At 44.0% G+C, this 17,079-nt stretch overlaps 1 protein-coding gene across 1 annotated transcript; it reads right to left on the bottom strand.

Moving 5' to 3' along the window:
* Positions 1-11,015: 11,015 nt before the first annotated feature.
* Positions 11,016-16,359, bottom strand: TAC1 (tachykinin precursor 1). Its single transcript, XM_086614940.1, has 5 exons — positions 16,237-16,359; positions 16,009-16,105; positions 15,335-15,358; positions 13,624-13,677; positions 11,016-11,065 (listed from the first exon to the last, which is right to left on the bottom strand). Exons 1-5 carry the CDS (start codon positions 16,357-16,359, stop codon positions 11,016-11,018), a joined length of 348 nt encoding a protein of 115 aa, XP_086471066.1.
* Positions 16,360-17,079: the final 720 nt, after the last annotated feature.

Below are 17,079 nucleotides of genomic sequence, written 5' to 3'. Positions count from 1 at the left end.
TAGCCTATTATGGAAACTATTACTGTGGTGTAATTTTCTTAATAATCACAGCCAAAATGGACTTTTCATAATTTTGTTCATTTTTTTCCTTCATAAACACACCTTTTTTTTTTAAGTCTTTTTCTCCATGAGATTGTGAAGAGGTATTTGCATTAATTTCCTATGCCTCTTCAGTTTTGTTACCATTCTTCTCCTCTTAGCATGCAAATGACTGATTAAAGCCATTTATGAGATAATGAAACAGTTTAAAGATTCAAATATCTTTCAGCGATGACCTGGCTCTATCAAAGTTCCTAGAAGGGAATGAGCGATGCCTATGTTATTCCTGCAAATAAAAGTTGCCCTGGCACAGCGATATCTGCAGCCCTCTGACTTGCTGATAACTCCTGGCTGCTAATTTTGCAGTGCCAAGGCGCAGGTCACACATGTATTGAGTCTGGAGCAGGTGTGAGATATGATAACCGTCGTGCCGAGTTAATACCTTCCAGTCGCTGCCTGTGCTTATCGCTATCGATTTTGTTTCTGTGTGCATGAGTGTGTGCTGAGGGCTGATGTTGGAAAAACCCCGTGGTTTTGTCCCAGAGCGGTGGGGCAGCCTGGCTGGGCGCTGTGGGACACGGTACAGCGAGAGGTGATGCTTTCTGTCAGGGTCCGACGGACAGCACTGCTCCTACATAGCAGAAAGAGGTGTCTTTTTTTTTTATGGCCTGGTACAAAGCTTTCAGGCTTCATCTCTTGGCAGAGGTGTTGCTTTAATACAGGCACGTGTCATAAGGCTTCACCTTAGCCTACTGTCCTGGTTTCGGCTGGAACAGAGTTAGCTCTTCGTTTTAGCAGCTAGAAGAGCTCCGTGCTTTGGTTTTAGTCTGGGATTTGTTCTGAGAAGAATGTTGATAGCACACTGGTGTTTATAGTTGGCACTCAAGGACTTTTCAGCTTCCCGTGTTCTTCCCAGTGTGCAGGAGCACAATAGGTTAGGGGCGAGCATGGCTGGGACAGAGGGTCCACAAGTCCCCTTATTACTTGAACTTAGACTTAGGATCGAGGGCCACATTGGCCAATGAAGTATTCCATATGATGCAGTGTCATGCCCAGTACAAAGATGAGGGTTGACCGCAACGAAGGGCTTTTACTTTTCTGGGGGCTCTCACTCTCGAAGTGCTCTCTCTCTTTGGGATTCTCGCTCATCCGGGATTGCAGTGTTGGGACTTACCTGTTTCGGGATTATTAGTCTGGGATGGGACAGGCCTTGGTCACCAGGTGGTAAGCAATTATACCATGCATCACTTGTTTGTATATGTTATTATCATTATACATATATATATTTTTTCATATATTATTATTATTTTTTTCTTATGTCAACCCACGAGTCTCCTTCCTTTTTTCCCTTTAACTCTCTTCCCCAACCCCTGGGGGTGGGGGAGGGTAAGCAAGCGGCTGTGTGGCATTTAGTTGCCGACTGGGCTAAACCACAACAGCCTGGAGCTGAGCACATTACAGTTTTGTGGACAATTGATGATATACAGGGACATCAGCAGTTTTTAAAAACTGCATAAGAAACAGGTAAGTGACACCCAGCACAAGCTCAGGATATTATTTAACTTCTGCCTTTAAAGTACCAGCTGATGTCCACTAAATCCTGGGATTCATGAAGCTGCCTCAGAGGGGACATCCACTGCAGAGCAGCGAAGAGGCTGGAAGTGGAGCAGTTTTATCTTCGGTGACTCCGGGAGCCAGGGAAGAGGAGTTCTGCTCCCCGGAGTGCTGTGTTTCACCATATAAAGAGGCATCTTTGCATGCAATGCTAGCAAAAAGTGGAACAAGATAAAAGATTTTTTATTTTATTTTGAACAAGAAAAGATGATTGGTAAATAGCAAATTTAATTTTATCCCAAGTGATAACATTACTCAGCAAACAGAAATGGATGACTGTCTAGCACACTCTGTAAAATGTGTCCTTCTACTCAAGGCTTGTTCTTACTCTAAATCTCAATATTTTGTATTGACTTGTTTAATTGCATCTATTTTAGAGAAGTTTGAAGGAAGCAATATCAAAAAACAAAGTGTAGGAGGTATCAATCATGATTTTCAATTGAGTTGCCTTAAAACTATGTCACAACCACTCAGAGGCTTTTATTGTTTCCATTATAACTTTGATCTCTTTTGCTCTTTGGAGACAAAAAAAGAAAGAATCATGAGCGTTTTAGTAGAGCAGGGCTCTGAAGAAATACTGAGCTTTTGAAATCTGCTGTAATCACCCTTAAATGCTACAACAGCTGCCTCAGCAGGATCAAATACTTAAAGTGTGTGTTTGGGGGAGTCATGATTACTATATCTTCTGAGGCATGTTTAAAAGGTGCAAAGATACAAGAGGAGCAGAGTCAGACTGCTGCTCTGAGTTGCTAAGCATATTGTTTCTCTGCGGTAGCTTGTGTTTCCAACCATGGTTTTCTTGGTGAACCCTAGTTGAGAGAGAGAGAGGGGCTACAGCTGCAGTATAGTGCTGGTGGTCCCCAATTAATGGTTTCCTTTAAGAAAAATCTTGTGTAGATCTTCTCAAGAAAATGATATCATGATATAATGTAACCAATTACGGTTTTTTAAAAATTTGTTGTTTTGTTTTGTTTGGGTTTTTTTATTTTATTTTTTTTTTAATAATCAAAGAGCCTATGGCTTGGTCACTCTGAATCTCAAATGACTGAAATACCACATTCAGATAAACTTGCTCATCCCTAGCACAAACCAAAATAACATCTCTCATTTTCTGCAGGGTCTATATCTTAACATCTTCATGTGAATTAAAAACAAAAATCTAATAAAGATGAAAGAAACAATACTTCATAACAGTTCCTGCACCTTCTTTCTGTGTCAGGAAGGTGAAAACTCCCATCTTTACAATTCTAATACTTGACCAAACACTTGAAAGTTCAAAGTAAAGGTTCTTCTGAGAAGCATGGAGAAAATAATTACGGAACTCCTTTATAGTGAAGAAAGACTTTTCTTTTAATAATTTGCATGTGAAATGTATTTTCCCTGAAGTTGAGACCTCTCTTTGTGCACTCAGATTGTATTCCTGTGACAAAAGGGAGTTCCCACCTGGTTTTGGCCATGTTCTTGGACTCGTTGGACCACACCAGTATGGTGACCATCCCTTCTGCTTGGGGACTGTTGTAACAGCAGCATCTCATGACTATGATGATGAAACCGTTTACAGAATAACAAGGTGGTTATGGAAACGTTGAAGAAGGCATAGTGCCAGCTCTCCCCTGGGTTTCCAGGGTATCCTCTGCAATGCAGAAATAATTCTACAGAATAGTTTCAGTGCTCTATAAAGTTACAGACGAAGGGAGTAACTAACACAAGGTGACACTTTTCCCCCTGGAAACAGCATTTTGATGATTTTGAGAATCTGTGATTGACTTAGAGTGCACAAACATATGGAGTGCTGACAGTGCCAGGCACTTGTTTGGTTTGGGTTTTTTTTGAACCTCATATATTAAAACCATAAAGTTTCATAAAAGACTGTATCTAGAATTTCTCTTTTCCTTCTCCTTTCCCAATAATTTCAAAAATTTCCTTTTAACCTATTGCCTGGAAACTTTATTTCTTTTTCAGCATAAAATGCGAGACTCTTGTCTAGTTACATGATAATATATGATAATCCAGGCCATGGCGCCTGTGGAAAACATCTGAGGAAGAGGGATGTGGCAGCACTGCCCAGGTGCTGGTCATCTTTCTCAAGGAGTCTCTTGAACAAGTTTTTGGAAGAGCTAGCGTTAAGGCTTATAAAACAATCATTTTGCTTGGCAAAGGAAAAAAGAATAAGAGGTTCCATTTGGCTCTGTAGTTCACCTATAAAATCTACTAATGTTAAATAAATGTCTTTGAAATGTAATAATAATATCATATCAATTCTAAAGAAAGTCTATTTGAGCCATTACACTTTCCCTGATGTGTAATATGTAGTGGGATAATCGGTTTGTGTTCAGCACAAACACTTACTGATGGGAGGCAAAGTAAATTCATCGTTTTGGTATCTGATATTTTTGTTTGGAAGTTTTACTTTTCTGTTCTGCAGCAAAGGTCTTTTTTTTTTTTTGCTAACAGATGTAAGTGGTCTGAGCTGGAAAGCGCTCCAGCCCAAATCCATTCTGCCGTTGTAATGGTAAATGCTGGATGAAATTTTCTTTTCCTATTCAGTGTAATAAATCACTTCTGCAGCACAGGTAGCTGTATACTTTAGATGCAGCAATACCAAGAGCAATGGTAAAACAAATGTTTCTTTAGAAAACACTTGAAAAGATAAGTGAACAAACTCTTCTTGGACCCTCAGCTCTGAACAGAGGCAGGTGCTTTAAAACTAAGCTGTTCATATATTCAATGAAGTTACAGTGGTGATTGACTCCATAGGAAGAAAAGCAATGTATAACTTCTGCTGACACAGCTGGGTGAGTGGGACAGAGGGATGATCTGCTGCTCTGCTAGAAATTCAGCTCCTCTTCCTCCTCCTTGATAGACAAAGGCTGTAGCCTGGGGAGAGTTTCCCCAATGGATGGAGAAGGAGCTCGCTTTAATGGAGCTGCAGAGTGCTGAGAGGACCATTCCTGCTGCTGCAGGTGCTGCCAAGCCCGATCCCCTCTCTTTGGGCACCTAATGCCCTGTGACTCTTCCAGTAACTGGGTGCATAGAAAAGGGTAAAAAGGAAAATATTTTGGGCAGTTCTACCTTCTTTTCCAGATGATATTCACAGAACACGGTCACTCAAATCAGCAGCCACTGTGGCACCAGGACCCATGTGCAGAGCAGCAGATCCTGTGGCCGGAGCTCCTTGAGCTGTAGGTGAGTCCGTGCCCAGAGCTCCTTGAGTGGCAGGTGGGACCATGCCATGGGCCTTAGCATGGTCCCACAGCACCATAGCAGAGGGCTGTCCAGCCACCTCGCCCCCGACTCTGCCAAACTCAGCCACTCCCCAGCCCTCCTCCTCTGGGTGACAGACAGCAAAAAGCTTCACTGAAACAAGATCAGTTTTGCTGCGCTGCCCCAGAGGTCTTATTTTTAAATAAATGCAGCATCTAGATTTCTGGGTGTAGTCCTAATGCCCCATAATCCACCACAGGGTGGTATCTCAAAAAAAAAATAATTTTTTTTTAGAAAATGAGACAGCATGCGACACTATTTCTTCAGCTCTGTGGTGTACTTCTATTAAAATTTACACAACCCAGCTAAATGCATATGCAAAATTTTTCATCTGCTAACAGATAACTACAGGTATATGCAAAATATATCTTAAAATACCTCTTTTCTATCACACTGAAAACTTTATTTCTCAGTTGTACTCATCGTATAACTTAACAGACACAAATATAGCCTATTTTTCACACAGATATGCAGAAAATCTGTCACCATTGTTTGATTCCCTATCAACAGGATTTTACTTTAAACTTTTGCTTTTAAATGCAGTCTTCATGTAGCCACACTGCATATATATGTTCCTTCAGTAATCAATGTGTGTCTTCTCCAAGCAAGATTTGCTTCCAGAGGGTATTGCTTGAATTTTAATGCTTTGGTACACAGAATTGCAAAGTGTCTATTGTTTTCTGAGTATTATAACAGTGAAAATAAAACGCATTTCCATGTGCTAACATTGAATGTCTGTGGTTAAAGATGTTCTTCTGTTGCTCAGTTAGGTGTTTTCAATACAAACTAGTTCATGTAGAAAACAATGTTAAAAGTATATTGAATAGTAAAAGTCTATGTTGGTGCAGGTATGTCTTTTAACGCTCTTACAGCTATGCTTCTGAAATAACACTGTAAGAAATGGTTTAGATAAAAAAAAAGAGCATTTTTTTATTTTCTAGAGATTTTCTTAATATTTAACCTTGTCCTTTATAATTTCCTAAGTTTCTTTGCACTTAGGTAGCACCTTGCAGAAGTGGCCGATTAGGTACAGGGTGTGCATTGCATTTCTAGCTCAACCACTGTTGTTGTCCCTCGCCAGGCTGCTTCTCTCCAGACTTCTGGGAGGGCATGAAGCACCACGACAGACGACGAGTTTGGTTTTTCAACAGTCTGTTCATGTTTCATTTCTTCTATACACAGTAAGTGGTGATATTGTTTAATTTGGAGATAGACAAGGAAAACAAGAGGTGATGTTTGTTGCATGCGCTCTGCGTGCCTCTCTTTACAAAGGAGTTTCTGAGCTGGTAAGTTGCTGTTTTATTCTGACAGAAACCAGATATCTATCGGGCATGGAGCAGTGATAATATTTCATTAATATCATCATGAATTTCATGCAGCCCAGATGCCCCATCTGTTGACGAATATTTCAATCTATGCTTTTTCAAAAACATTACAAGAATAATGCAAAAAGAATCTGTTTGTCTTCCCTGAATGATGTAGATAGGTTTGAGGACATTTGTATGCTTACTAACAGCAAAAAAAAAAAAAACAATTAAAAAAAAATCCCTACTCTTCCAGTAAGGACAATTTTCAGTAAAGGGAAGCAAGGCATTTTGGAGGTAGCATGAGGACACGGAACTGTACCCGGAATGGCAGGTGGCTGCATCCTGCCGCGGTACAACTCCAGGGAAGGAGCTGCTGCGTGCTCTTGTCCCGGTGCTCTGGGAGATGTTCGTTAACACGGTCTGCGAAATTAGGGCTAGGGGAACTGTTCAAGCTCATCAAGATAAATTTGGTCGTTACCGAAGTTTGTGCTGGGACTCGCTCAGTATCTCTTTATGCTAAAGCAGTTATCTAAGCCGTAATTTAAAAAGATACAGGGACAAAGCCTGCATTTAAATAACGACTCCTGGTAGCTCCGAAGGAGCTGCTACCCGCACACTCTGAATAAACAGCATTTTTAAGAATCACTTTAATAATTTAAAAAAAAACTCTTGATGTTATTCTACTCTAGCTAACGATGGCTGGGGGCTGGGTTCCCTGCAAAGATCTCCGTGCCCAGACATTTGCAGATTCTTCCTTTTCTTTTGGTTACTGGAAAACATCAGCCTCCTGAGGTGAACACAGCAAAAGACTCATTCATGGCAGCCAAGGGGACAAGTGCTGCAGAGCCCAAGGTCCCCTGGTGAGGTGCATATATGGAGGGCCAACCCCCTCTCCCAGCTCCCTGGTTCACAGGGGGCTATGTGCGTGATAGCTCTGCCTCCCCAGGGTGAGTTCAGCTGCATCTGCACCATGGAGGACTGGTGTCCATGCAGTGGCAGAGAGATGGAGACGATGGATGGCGATGATGATCCTTTGGGTCACGCTTGGGTGAGGCAGGCTGCCGAGAGCCTGACTTCAGCACACCCTGCCTGGGGGAAGGGGAGTGCCTGTGTGGGTGAGGGAGATAGTGCCTACCTAAAGAGCAGCCACCCATGATGATGCAGATGAATGATGTATTTCTGGGGGAAAAGAGAAGCAAAAAGGGAGCAGAGCATGTTGGAGGCGGGCTGTGATGTCAAACTGCCTGTAGCACCTCCCCAGTGGGGACAATTACCGGCGTCACCCTGGGTTGACTATCTGTGCTGATTTCCTAGAAAGATTTTTATTGCTTTATTTAAAGCTCACTCACATTTCGCTGACAGATGCCCTTGCTGCAGTGTTATCGATTCGCTTATGCAGCCTGAGGGATGTCAAACTGTTGCCATCAAAAAAGAGCTAAGTCTGTGTCATGGCGCTGGCTGGCTGCTGCAGGGATGGCAGGGGATTTAGTGAAACCCTCTCCAAAGCCTGTATTGGGGCTGGAGGGCTGGCATCGCCCCAGTGAGCCAAGGCATGAGTGGCGTGGGGCTGCAAGTAACGCTGTCCAACACATAAAAGCATTTAAAAGCTGAAAGAATCTCAAAAGGGAAATTAAGGCCACAGAAAGGATTAAAAAGTCCCTTTGAAGTGGTCAATAATGTATAGACTATATCGCTTACTTCTAAAGGCTGAAAAAAGATATGAAAATTCCTGTTCAGGGCTCCAGGATGCCTGTGAGGTCAAACGTTTGGGCTAGGAGGGTGGTGGGAGTGAGCCTGCAGTGGGGATGGGCAGTGCCAGGCTGGACACCTGCAGATGTGCACAGTTCATGTGCCTCCACATCTGCCGCGGACCTGTTGGGCAGGCACGGCACTGCAGCCCCACCGCGACACGGCTCGACCCAATGGTCCACTGCGCTGAAATACAAAAAGGGCTTTTTCTTTTTGTATCATTGGTAGAGTTAATTGGAACATTTCAGGCTGTGCCTTTTGGTGTGTCTTTGGTTTATTTCTAGCTTGGAATATATGTCTGTGCAAACATAAATCAATGCCAGTTTTAATCTTATTGTTCAAAACCTAAATTAGCACAAATCTGACATTATTTTGCCACCAGAAATTAAAATGAGTCGTTTCAAATGCCAAATTAAACCCACTCATTAGACAGCCACATAACAGGAGAATGTTCTGAAGCTGCAGGGTCAGTCTCTCCTTCTAGGGAAAATGGTGCTGGTGCAGTCGATATGCTTGAGGAAAGGGAAGCCATTCAGAGGAACCTTGGCAGGCTTCAGGAGTGAGGCCATGCAAATCACGTTCCAGCCAGGTGCAAGGTCCTGCTCCTGGGCTAGAGCAATCCCCAGTATCAATACAGGCAGGGGACGAAGGGATTAAGAGCAGCCCTGAGGAGAAGGACTTCGGGGCACTGCTGGATGGAAAGCTGGACACGAGCCAGCAATGTGCACTTGCATCCCAGAAGGCCAACCGGATCCCGGGCTGCATCCAAAGATTCATGGCCAGCAGGTGGAAGGAGGTGATTCTGCCCCTCTACTCTGCTCTGGTAGACATAAGGAAGAAATTTTTTATGATGAGGGTGAGGATACACTGGACCAGGTTGCCCAGAGAAGTTGTGGATGCCTCATTTCTGGAAGTGTTCAAGGCCAGGTTGGATAAGGCTTTGAAAAACCTGATCTAGTGAAAGATGTCCCTCCCCATGGCAGGGAGTTGGACTAGATGATCTTTAAAAGTCCCTTCCAACCCAAACCATCATGTGATTCTATGGTTTTGCCAGAAAATGGAGTCCCAGCTGTTTGCCGCATGCTGTTAACTAATATCTGTGCTGTGCTCCAAACCCTTAAAGCCCTCTCTGTGTTGTGTGGCTTTCTCTGGATGCAAATATGTTTGCAGTGGTTGCTTCTGCAGGGGGGTTTGTGAGATGCGCAGGCTGCAGGGAAGGAGCAGCGGGGCTTCATTCCTCTCTGTGTCTCACAATTCGGCGCTCCCAGGCTGCGAGCTCTGGGAGCACAGCAGCCTCCAGGCACGGGGAACGGCATTTTAAAGCTTTTTCTTTCGTTTCACCCTTCACTGAGCATTATTCAGCATGCATTTCCACAGTCCTTTTGCCATGTTATTAGCCCAGCAATCAGCTTCCCCCTTCATTGAGCTCAGCGGGAGCTGACACAGAAGTTTATTAGTCTGAAAATTAGCCCTGGTGAGACGCGGAGCTAGCAGAGCGCCAGCATGACCACCATGTCTCACACGAGCATGGTCCTCGTTGCAAGTCCTCCTCAGTTTTCCAACTGTGTAACCCCCCCACCTCGCTAGAGCCAGCTCCTACTGGCTGGATGTCAGGTCTATTTTAAGCATGGGCAGGCGTAGGTGCTGCTCCTAACCTAGGAGGAGGGAGGTCCTATGCCCACGTGCTCTCAATAGATGCAGTCGTGGGGATGCCTCAAGTAAACTTGAAAACGGAGGTTGCCAAGTTCACTTCTGAAATGGAAAACAACAACCAGTTAATCACTTTGTACAACTTATTTTGAAATTTGGTTTGTATACGCTGGCTGTTTTCACTGCTTGATTCATCTGTGTTGAAAGCTCATATGATAGCATCAAACGGACAAGTATAGCTTTTAGCAGGTGGAAAGAATATAGATCTGCAGATGCCTTGGCATCTGGTGAGATGTATGTAGCATTTTGGGACTGTCCTGGAAATACAGTAACCAGGCATTTTAATTAAAAAGATAATTACACTCACATTTTTTTTCTCTTACATTGCATAGATTCAAGCCAACAGCTGCTTTTATCGTAAATCTGAGGGCTAGAATTTATTAAAAGCTTGGCTTTCAAATAATAAATCTGTAACAGTGGGTGAATTCCACAGCAAATTATTCCACTTTAGCTGGAGGATACATTGGGCCCTTTTCATTCAGTCAACACACTTCTTGATTTCCATCAGGTTTAGGACAAACAGCACCTTGCGTGACCTGGAGCAATCCCAGGAATGCCTGTCTTCAGTAGCAAATCCCCCAAGACATTCACCAAAGACACACTAGGAGGTTCACAGCCCCCCTGCAAAACAAGTCATTCAGTTGATATTTCTTTCCAGTCTCAGACGACTGCCGCTTGGATCTGAGTCTCATTCCGGACCAACGTGGGAAATAACTCCATCACTATCACCAGAGAAAGTATGTTGCAAAATCCCCAGAGTAGTTTTTATTTAAAATGTTACTATCATAAAATTCCAGACTATGAAATGAAGACCTCGGATTCCCATTCAAACTTTACCCACCACCCCCCTGTTTAAAATATATAGATACGTAGTCACAAAACATAAAACATGCTGCAATGATACAAATATATTTTTTGATACGGAAATTACAGTACATTATAAACCATGAAAACAAATTGAGGCACTAGACTGTACATCAGCTCTATTCTGCTCTGGCTGTGAAGCTGATAGACTCACTTTCAATGAACAAAAGAATATTTTCTTTGTTTAGTGAATGTAACTTTACAGGTCATATCAAACCATGTGCTTTGTTGTGAGACATCACCAGGGTTGCTGGTCCTTTCAGAACCACAACACACCTACACAACATGTATCGCTGCCACAATATGAAAAATAATCATTTTATTGAATGTACAACTCAAAAAAATCAAACCAAACAACCCCATTGGTTATTATTAAATAAATAATTATTCCGTACAGTGGTTAGTTTATATTACACTGCGTTGGCCATTGGAACAAATGAAGTTCAATAAATAATGCATGGGAATGTCTCATTTACGCCTCCGTTCGTAATTCTGTGCTATGCTCCTTTCCGAGGACCCTGTAAAAAACGAAGCAGAATGAAGCACGTGGTGCAGCCTCGCACAAACCCCAGTCCGCACAAGGGACCCTCAGAGACCTGCAGCCTGCTGGGTCACCGCCGGACCCCGTCAGAGCGTTTGGACCCAAGACAAGGGATCCTGACACAGCCCTGAGCTGTTTTGATTTGGTTTTACCCCTCAGACTACACTGCCTTCCAGGAGGCTGAAGGTCTGAGCAGTGCTTTCTACTTCTCGTCTGTTGAGCTGCATGAAGCACCATTAGCTCAGAACCTTTTTACGTTCCGGTAATCCGTCTAACTGATGGGCTCTGAGCACTCAGATCAATTTGTGGGCAGAGGCTTTCTGCATCAACCTTGCCACCTTCTGTCCTGCAGAGTCAGCTCTTTGCTAGCTTTAAACCCTCCCTGTTCGCAAGTCCTGCAAGCAGTGACACCTTTTACTAAAATCTGCAGCAGGAGGTAGGCAAACCTTAGACTACCCTGTGGACCAACTGCAGCCTAAAATAGTCTTCAGTAACATATTTAGCATTTAGTAGCAGTAGATCTCTCCTTCATGCTCTTTTAAAATGAGAGGGAAACCCAGTGAGCCCTTCTTAGGCAGAGCCTGACCATAGGGTGGTCACCAGAGTCATCTTTGCTTCCACCCCGAAGGCAGGATCACTTTCACAGGGCATACGCACACCTGACTATCACAGGGGGGATTCAACACTGTGTCCTGCAGGAAGCTGGCGTTTTGGATCAGCAACAGTTTTAAATTAGTAAGACTTCGACTTTCACCAGGCTAAATGCCAAATGAGTAGAGCTATCTTTCTCAATATGGATCGTTACATTATCTTTACTGTACGTGTGACTGTTTTCCAGCTTCTACCTGTAGCGTTCATCTGAAGGACCGCACAGCTTGGCAGACCCCGTTTCACCAAACCAGGGACTGAGACACCAGCATCCCGGTACCCTGCTTTGGCACACGAGGCTTCAAATCAGCACCGTGCTTACAGCCAGCAGCGGGGAGATGTGAACTCAGAAGAAGAAAACCATGGCACCAGGGCGAGGCACTAAGAAAAGGTCCTGCCCAGTTAAACATCTTTATGCAGGGAGAAGTAAGGACAGTCCTAGCACTTATTCCTGATCTTGCTTTGATTACACCACTCTTGGGACCTATCTTCTCTTCCAGAGGAGTAGAAGCAACTTCTTAAGATTTTCCTCCCAGGGAATCAGGCAGAAAAGCAGTGAAGTCTAGTTTTACCTGTCAGGCAGGTATTATGTAGCCCAACAGGGTAAGACTTCATTATTCCCCTTTATTACAAATACCACATAACAGCATTCTGACTATACCAGCAATTTTGAAATTAGGGCAATCAAATCTTCGCCTTTTTTAAACATTTGCTGTATTTTGCATTCTCATATTAATGTAAATGTAATCCCAATGGAAACCAAACCCAATTTATTACTTCCAGGCTATTTACTTTTGTGACAGCAGATGTATTTACAGGTATTATGCATTTAATAGCTATCGCTACCGCAGATAAAATTGTACGAAATTATTCATGATACATAGCAATTTGCAAAATGATGCAGAGAGCAATATTACTAGTCTGAACAGGGTTTAATTGAAAATAAAAGTTACTGACAACCATAATTGCAGAATATAGATCACAGCGTGTATCCATATAATATAAAGGTGTCAGCTAGTAATTTAACTTTTATCATCCATTTAACAAAACAGTGAGAACTATTTCAGAGACATGAAATACATATTAGGGTTTGGGTTTTTTTTGATTCCTATTCTGGGAAATTAACTGACACTTTATGGTTCACAGTGAGGGATTTCCTCACTACAGCCCTATAGCACAGGGAAGCTAGAGCTACTGGCAGTCTGCAGTTACCCACAGGGGTTGTGCACATGAGGAAGGAGGATTCTGCTCTAAACGGATCCTATGGGAAAATAACACAAATTCACAGTATCAGTTCAAAGCTTAAAATGCTTGTTGCTATTTTTCTTTAGGTAAAATGAAAAGCTGGAAGAGGCTGGGAATGCTTAATAGCTTGACCTGCAGAAGGAGATGGTGTTAATGGCAGATCTCTGCTTTTCCACCTTCTGCTCCAAGTTTGAGGAATAATCATCTCCAGAGACGATGAGGACATCCCTTTACCTGGGGAGATCTGGATTTGGATCACAAGTTTAAATGAGCTTTACATTTTCAGCCTCCGAGTTTTTCTTGATGTGTCAATAAAATTTAGTTTTCTCTTGTATTAGCACTTCGGGGACCGGCAGAACATGCTGCTGTCGAGAACAGGGGCAAGTAAGGAAAGTGTCCTGGGGACTTCTACCTGTCCTTGCCTGCACTATGGCAGCTCAGACCAGCCTGATCATCTCAAGCGTTGGAATGAAGCAGACCCTGAAATATCTTGGTTAAAGAAGAAAATCCTGGTCCTTTTTAAGAGAGCTCTGTGTGTACACTACATAAAGGCTGCTTCTTCCATCCGCTGGGAGAGAACAAAGAGGCAACAGAATGAAGAGGCTGTATATTACTGAGTACCAGATTTAGTCATATACATACCAGAATTTAAAGATCTTTTGCCCATAAGTCCAACAAAGGAGTCTGTTTTATGCCCTGAAAAAATATATTTGGGGGTGTTTTAATACATTTTCAATAGGCAGGCTTTTAAGATAACGTGTTCTCGCGAGGAAGGAAGACACAGGCTCCAAAATTGTTCATCTCACATACTAGTTCTTCACACCACTCTCAGACAATGGAGAACAAACCTTAGTCTGTCTAATCACTGCAGGCAGGTTAGGTCAAGGCACAGGCCAGCTAGTGGACATCTTCCCATTGACTCAGATAGATTTTTTGGTTTATGGTTTTTTTTTTAAGTTTCATGGAAAAATAATGGCAAATAACTGTTTCTCGTTCCTCTCCCAGTAGAATTCCTATTGATTTGAGCAAATGCTCAGGAAGGCAGTATCTTGGCACAGCCTGCATCTGTGTGACGCATCTCTTTTACCTGTTGGTGTTTTTTTTCTGTAACGTGGAAGAAAAATCTTCCTCACAGGTCAGGCAGAGCCCTTACTGGAGAGAAAGCCAATGGGACTCTCTGTCTGGACATGTCTGAGCTAGACAGTCTGGCTCTATTTTTGGAATATTTATGAGTTCAGTTATTACCTTCCTGTCCCATTAGTACTCCTTGAGGCACTGGCTATGTAGAGGATAAATTACTCCAAGTTTTGGCCTACAGAACGTATTAGATATAGTGGTAGCTATAGTTTCAGATAAGGACCAAAAGAAGCCATTCTCTATAAGCTGACCTTTGAGGCAAACTTATAAAAATTTCTCTTTGGAAAGAATTTTGCTTGGGTAATTCATCTACAAAGCAAGACAAATGGTCCTCAGACCTCACAGGTATTAATTTAAACTGAAGCAATTTCAGAAAGCTATAATTTTTACTTTAGTCAGCAGGTTATTTGGCATGAGCTTTATATCGGACTCTTTAATTGGTCTTCCCATACATAATCCTAGTGATAAAACCTTGTGGCTAACAAAACAGCAGGACAGTTATTGACCTCTGTGGACAGAGGAGGTCTCACAGAATACAAGAGCGCTTCTACTTGTTAAAAGTCTTCTGGGTCCAGTCTAAGCATCTTCAGCTGAATTCAGAGAATAAAACTGTCACTGTGCAGAACAGGGTAACACCACACTGCTGATAGCATCTCCTGCACGGTGCTACACAGAAGCAAAGCAAGGCACGCTTATTAATGGGGCAAGATACGCTTGTTTGTAAGGCAGCAGATCATCAGTCAGCATCTGCTGGGTGCTGTCTGTTTCGCACCCAGATAGCACTAAGAGCACAGATACGCTATCTCACATGCGATGACATGAGCTCTCCCGTGGAATTATTCTCGGGGATTTGGGAATTCACTATTCTAATTTTCCAGAATTTCCTGTCTTAATTGCTCCTTTCTGAGTCTGGCAGTCAGCCTGCCTTGCCTATGAGAAAGGCTTACAGAATCGCCCCCATGGGAAATAAGAGAGAGTTGCAACATCCACACATTAATGTGGACTGAAATCTCAAAGCTTGTGGCGGCTCAGACGAGGTACAGGCTCAAGGCTTCACTGGGGGGTTTCAATCCTTTAACAGAGCATTTCTCCACCACCAGTACTGCCAGTCCTTAGCTGAACTCAGTCACCTTGTAACTAATCCCCTCAAATACACTATTCCCCATTTGAATATATTAAAATAATTACTTAAAATACTTGCATTTTTTTAACTTACTTTTGTGAGAGATCGGGCCATATCCTGATTGGAAGAGGAACAGAAAGAGAAAAAAAGGAAAGAGCTGTTCAAAAAGGATTGGCATATACATATGATGCTGCTGCAATGCTTTGAAGAACCAACTACAGAAACTACCTTATGCATATTCCACTTAAGGAAAATTAAGGCGATCATTTACAACTGCATTTCTTTTTGAATAGACTGCAAAACCTTGTTTCAGCTAAACCCATACAATTTAGATCTGTTTCACTCCAAGTTCCTTTAACCAATTCTTGATTCAGTAAACATGTAGAAAACATGGCAATAATGCTATACACAACCAATTTCCACACAATTTGGGGATTATGCAATTCAGTGCACAAGCGTGCACATATCGCACAATATGAGCAATTCAGTGATGCACACACCAACCTGTGAATTATTGTGATACTCCTTACTGGTGTTTACATGCCATAACTGGTATGCACTTAGTGCTTTAATGTGAAGCCCGCTCTTTTCCAATTGGAGAGTTTATCTGACATTAAACTTGGAAACAAAACCCCCAAACAAAACTAAAACCCAACAACTCAAAACTTTGAGAAATGTTTAACGCATTCAAAAACCGAGTGAGAACAGCTGTAAAGTTTAGAGGGGCACTAGGAGAAGAGGCATGCAGAGCCCCCCGCCCCGCTCACCGGCATCCCGCTTGCCCATGAGGCCGAAGAACTGCTGGGGCCGGGGTCTCCGGGCCATCCTCTGCAGAAAGTGCTCCAGGGGCAGCGGCAGCTCCTCCTGCGGGGCGACAGCGCCGGCGCTCAGCGGGCACTCCCCACCCCGCCCGCGGGCGCGGAGCTCCCGAGGGGCAGCGCCCGACACCGGCGCCATACCACACCTCCACCACCACCGCGGCCGCCGGGGCTCACCTTCACCTGGTCGCCGTCGGACCAGTCGGACCAGTAGCTGAGGTCGTCGGTGGCGCCCACCTCGGAGGCCAGCGCCTGCGCCGAGGCCAGCAGGAGCACGGCGAAAGCCAGCGGGAGTCTCATCGCCGCCTCGACGTCCTGCGGGGGGGCAGAGGGTGAAGCCCCGGCACCCGGAGCCCCGGTGGGCACCCGCGCCTGCACCCCCCACCACCCCAACCTCCGGTGCGCACCTGGATGCACACTACCTCGCGCACACAGACACACACACACCTGGTTACACACCCATAACCCCCCCACCGACTGCTACATGCACCTCTGGATATACATATGCCTCACACATACAGACCCGCGTGCAGCTACACGTACACACCAGCGCACAGACATGCGCATCCAGAGGCACCCGCGCACACACATAACATACGGAGTTATACATACACACACCCTCACACATAGATATACATCCAGATATTCACACCTTCACACATCTACACACTCATCCGGGTACACCTCTCTCACACACATAACCAGGTACATACACATCTAGTTACAAACTCACGGCCCCTCACACAAACAGCTGCACACCTTAGATGCACACACCTACGTAGAGATGCAGCCATAAGCACACACAGAGACACACGTGTCTAGAGGTACACACACCCCTCGCACATCCGGATACACACGTCGGGACGGGCACAGAATGATCCTTGCACATACAGAGACACACACGTGCGGACACACGGGCGTGTACAGGCACCCTCCCCGCCGACGCACACACATGTAGACCACCCCGCACACACGTCCATAGACAAGACAGGTAGAAGCACACACGCAGATACTCTCGCA

This window comes from Tauraco erythrolophus, chromosome 7 (assembly GCF_009769465.1).
Source record: "Tauraco erythrolophus isolate bTauEry1 chromosome 7, bTauEry1.pri, whole genome shotgun sequence".
NCBI lineage: Eukaryota > Metazoa > Chordata > Aves > Musophagiformes > Musophagidae > Tauraco > Tauraco erythrolophus.
Note: the sequence above shows the minus strand (reverse complement) of the source record. Positions and strands in the feature narration are given on the sequence as shown.

Coding starts and splice junctions, on each gene's coding strand:
- TAC1 (XM_086614940.1), bottom strand. CDS start 16,359: ATGAGACTCCCGCTGGCTTTCGCCGTGCTCCTGCTGGCCTCGGCGCAG. Junction 15,359..16,008: donor CATGGGCAAGCGGGATGCCG/GTGAGCGGGGCG, acceptor TCTTCCAATCAG/GATATGGCCCGATCTCTCAC. Junction 13,678..15,334: donor TGGCCCGATCTCTCACAAAA/GTAAGTTAAAAA, acceptor ATATTTTTTCAG/GGCATAAAACAGACTCCTTT.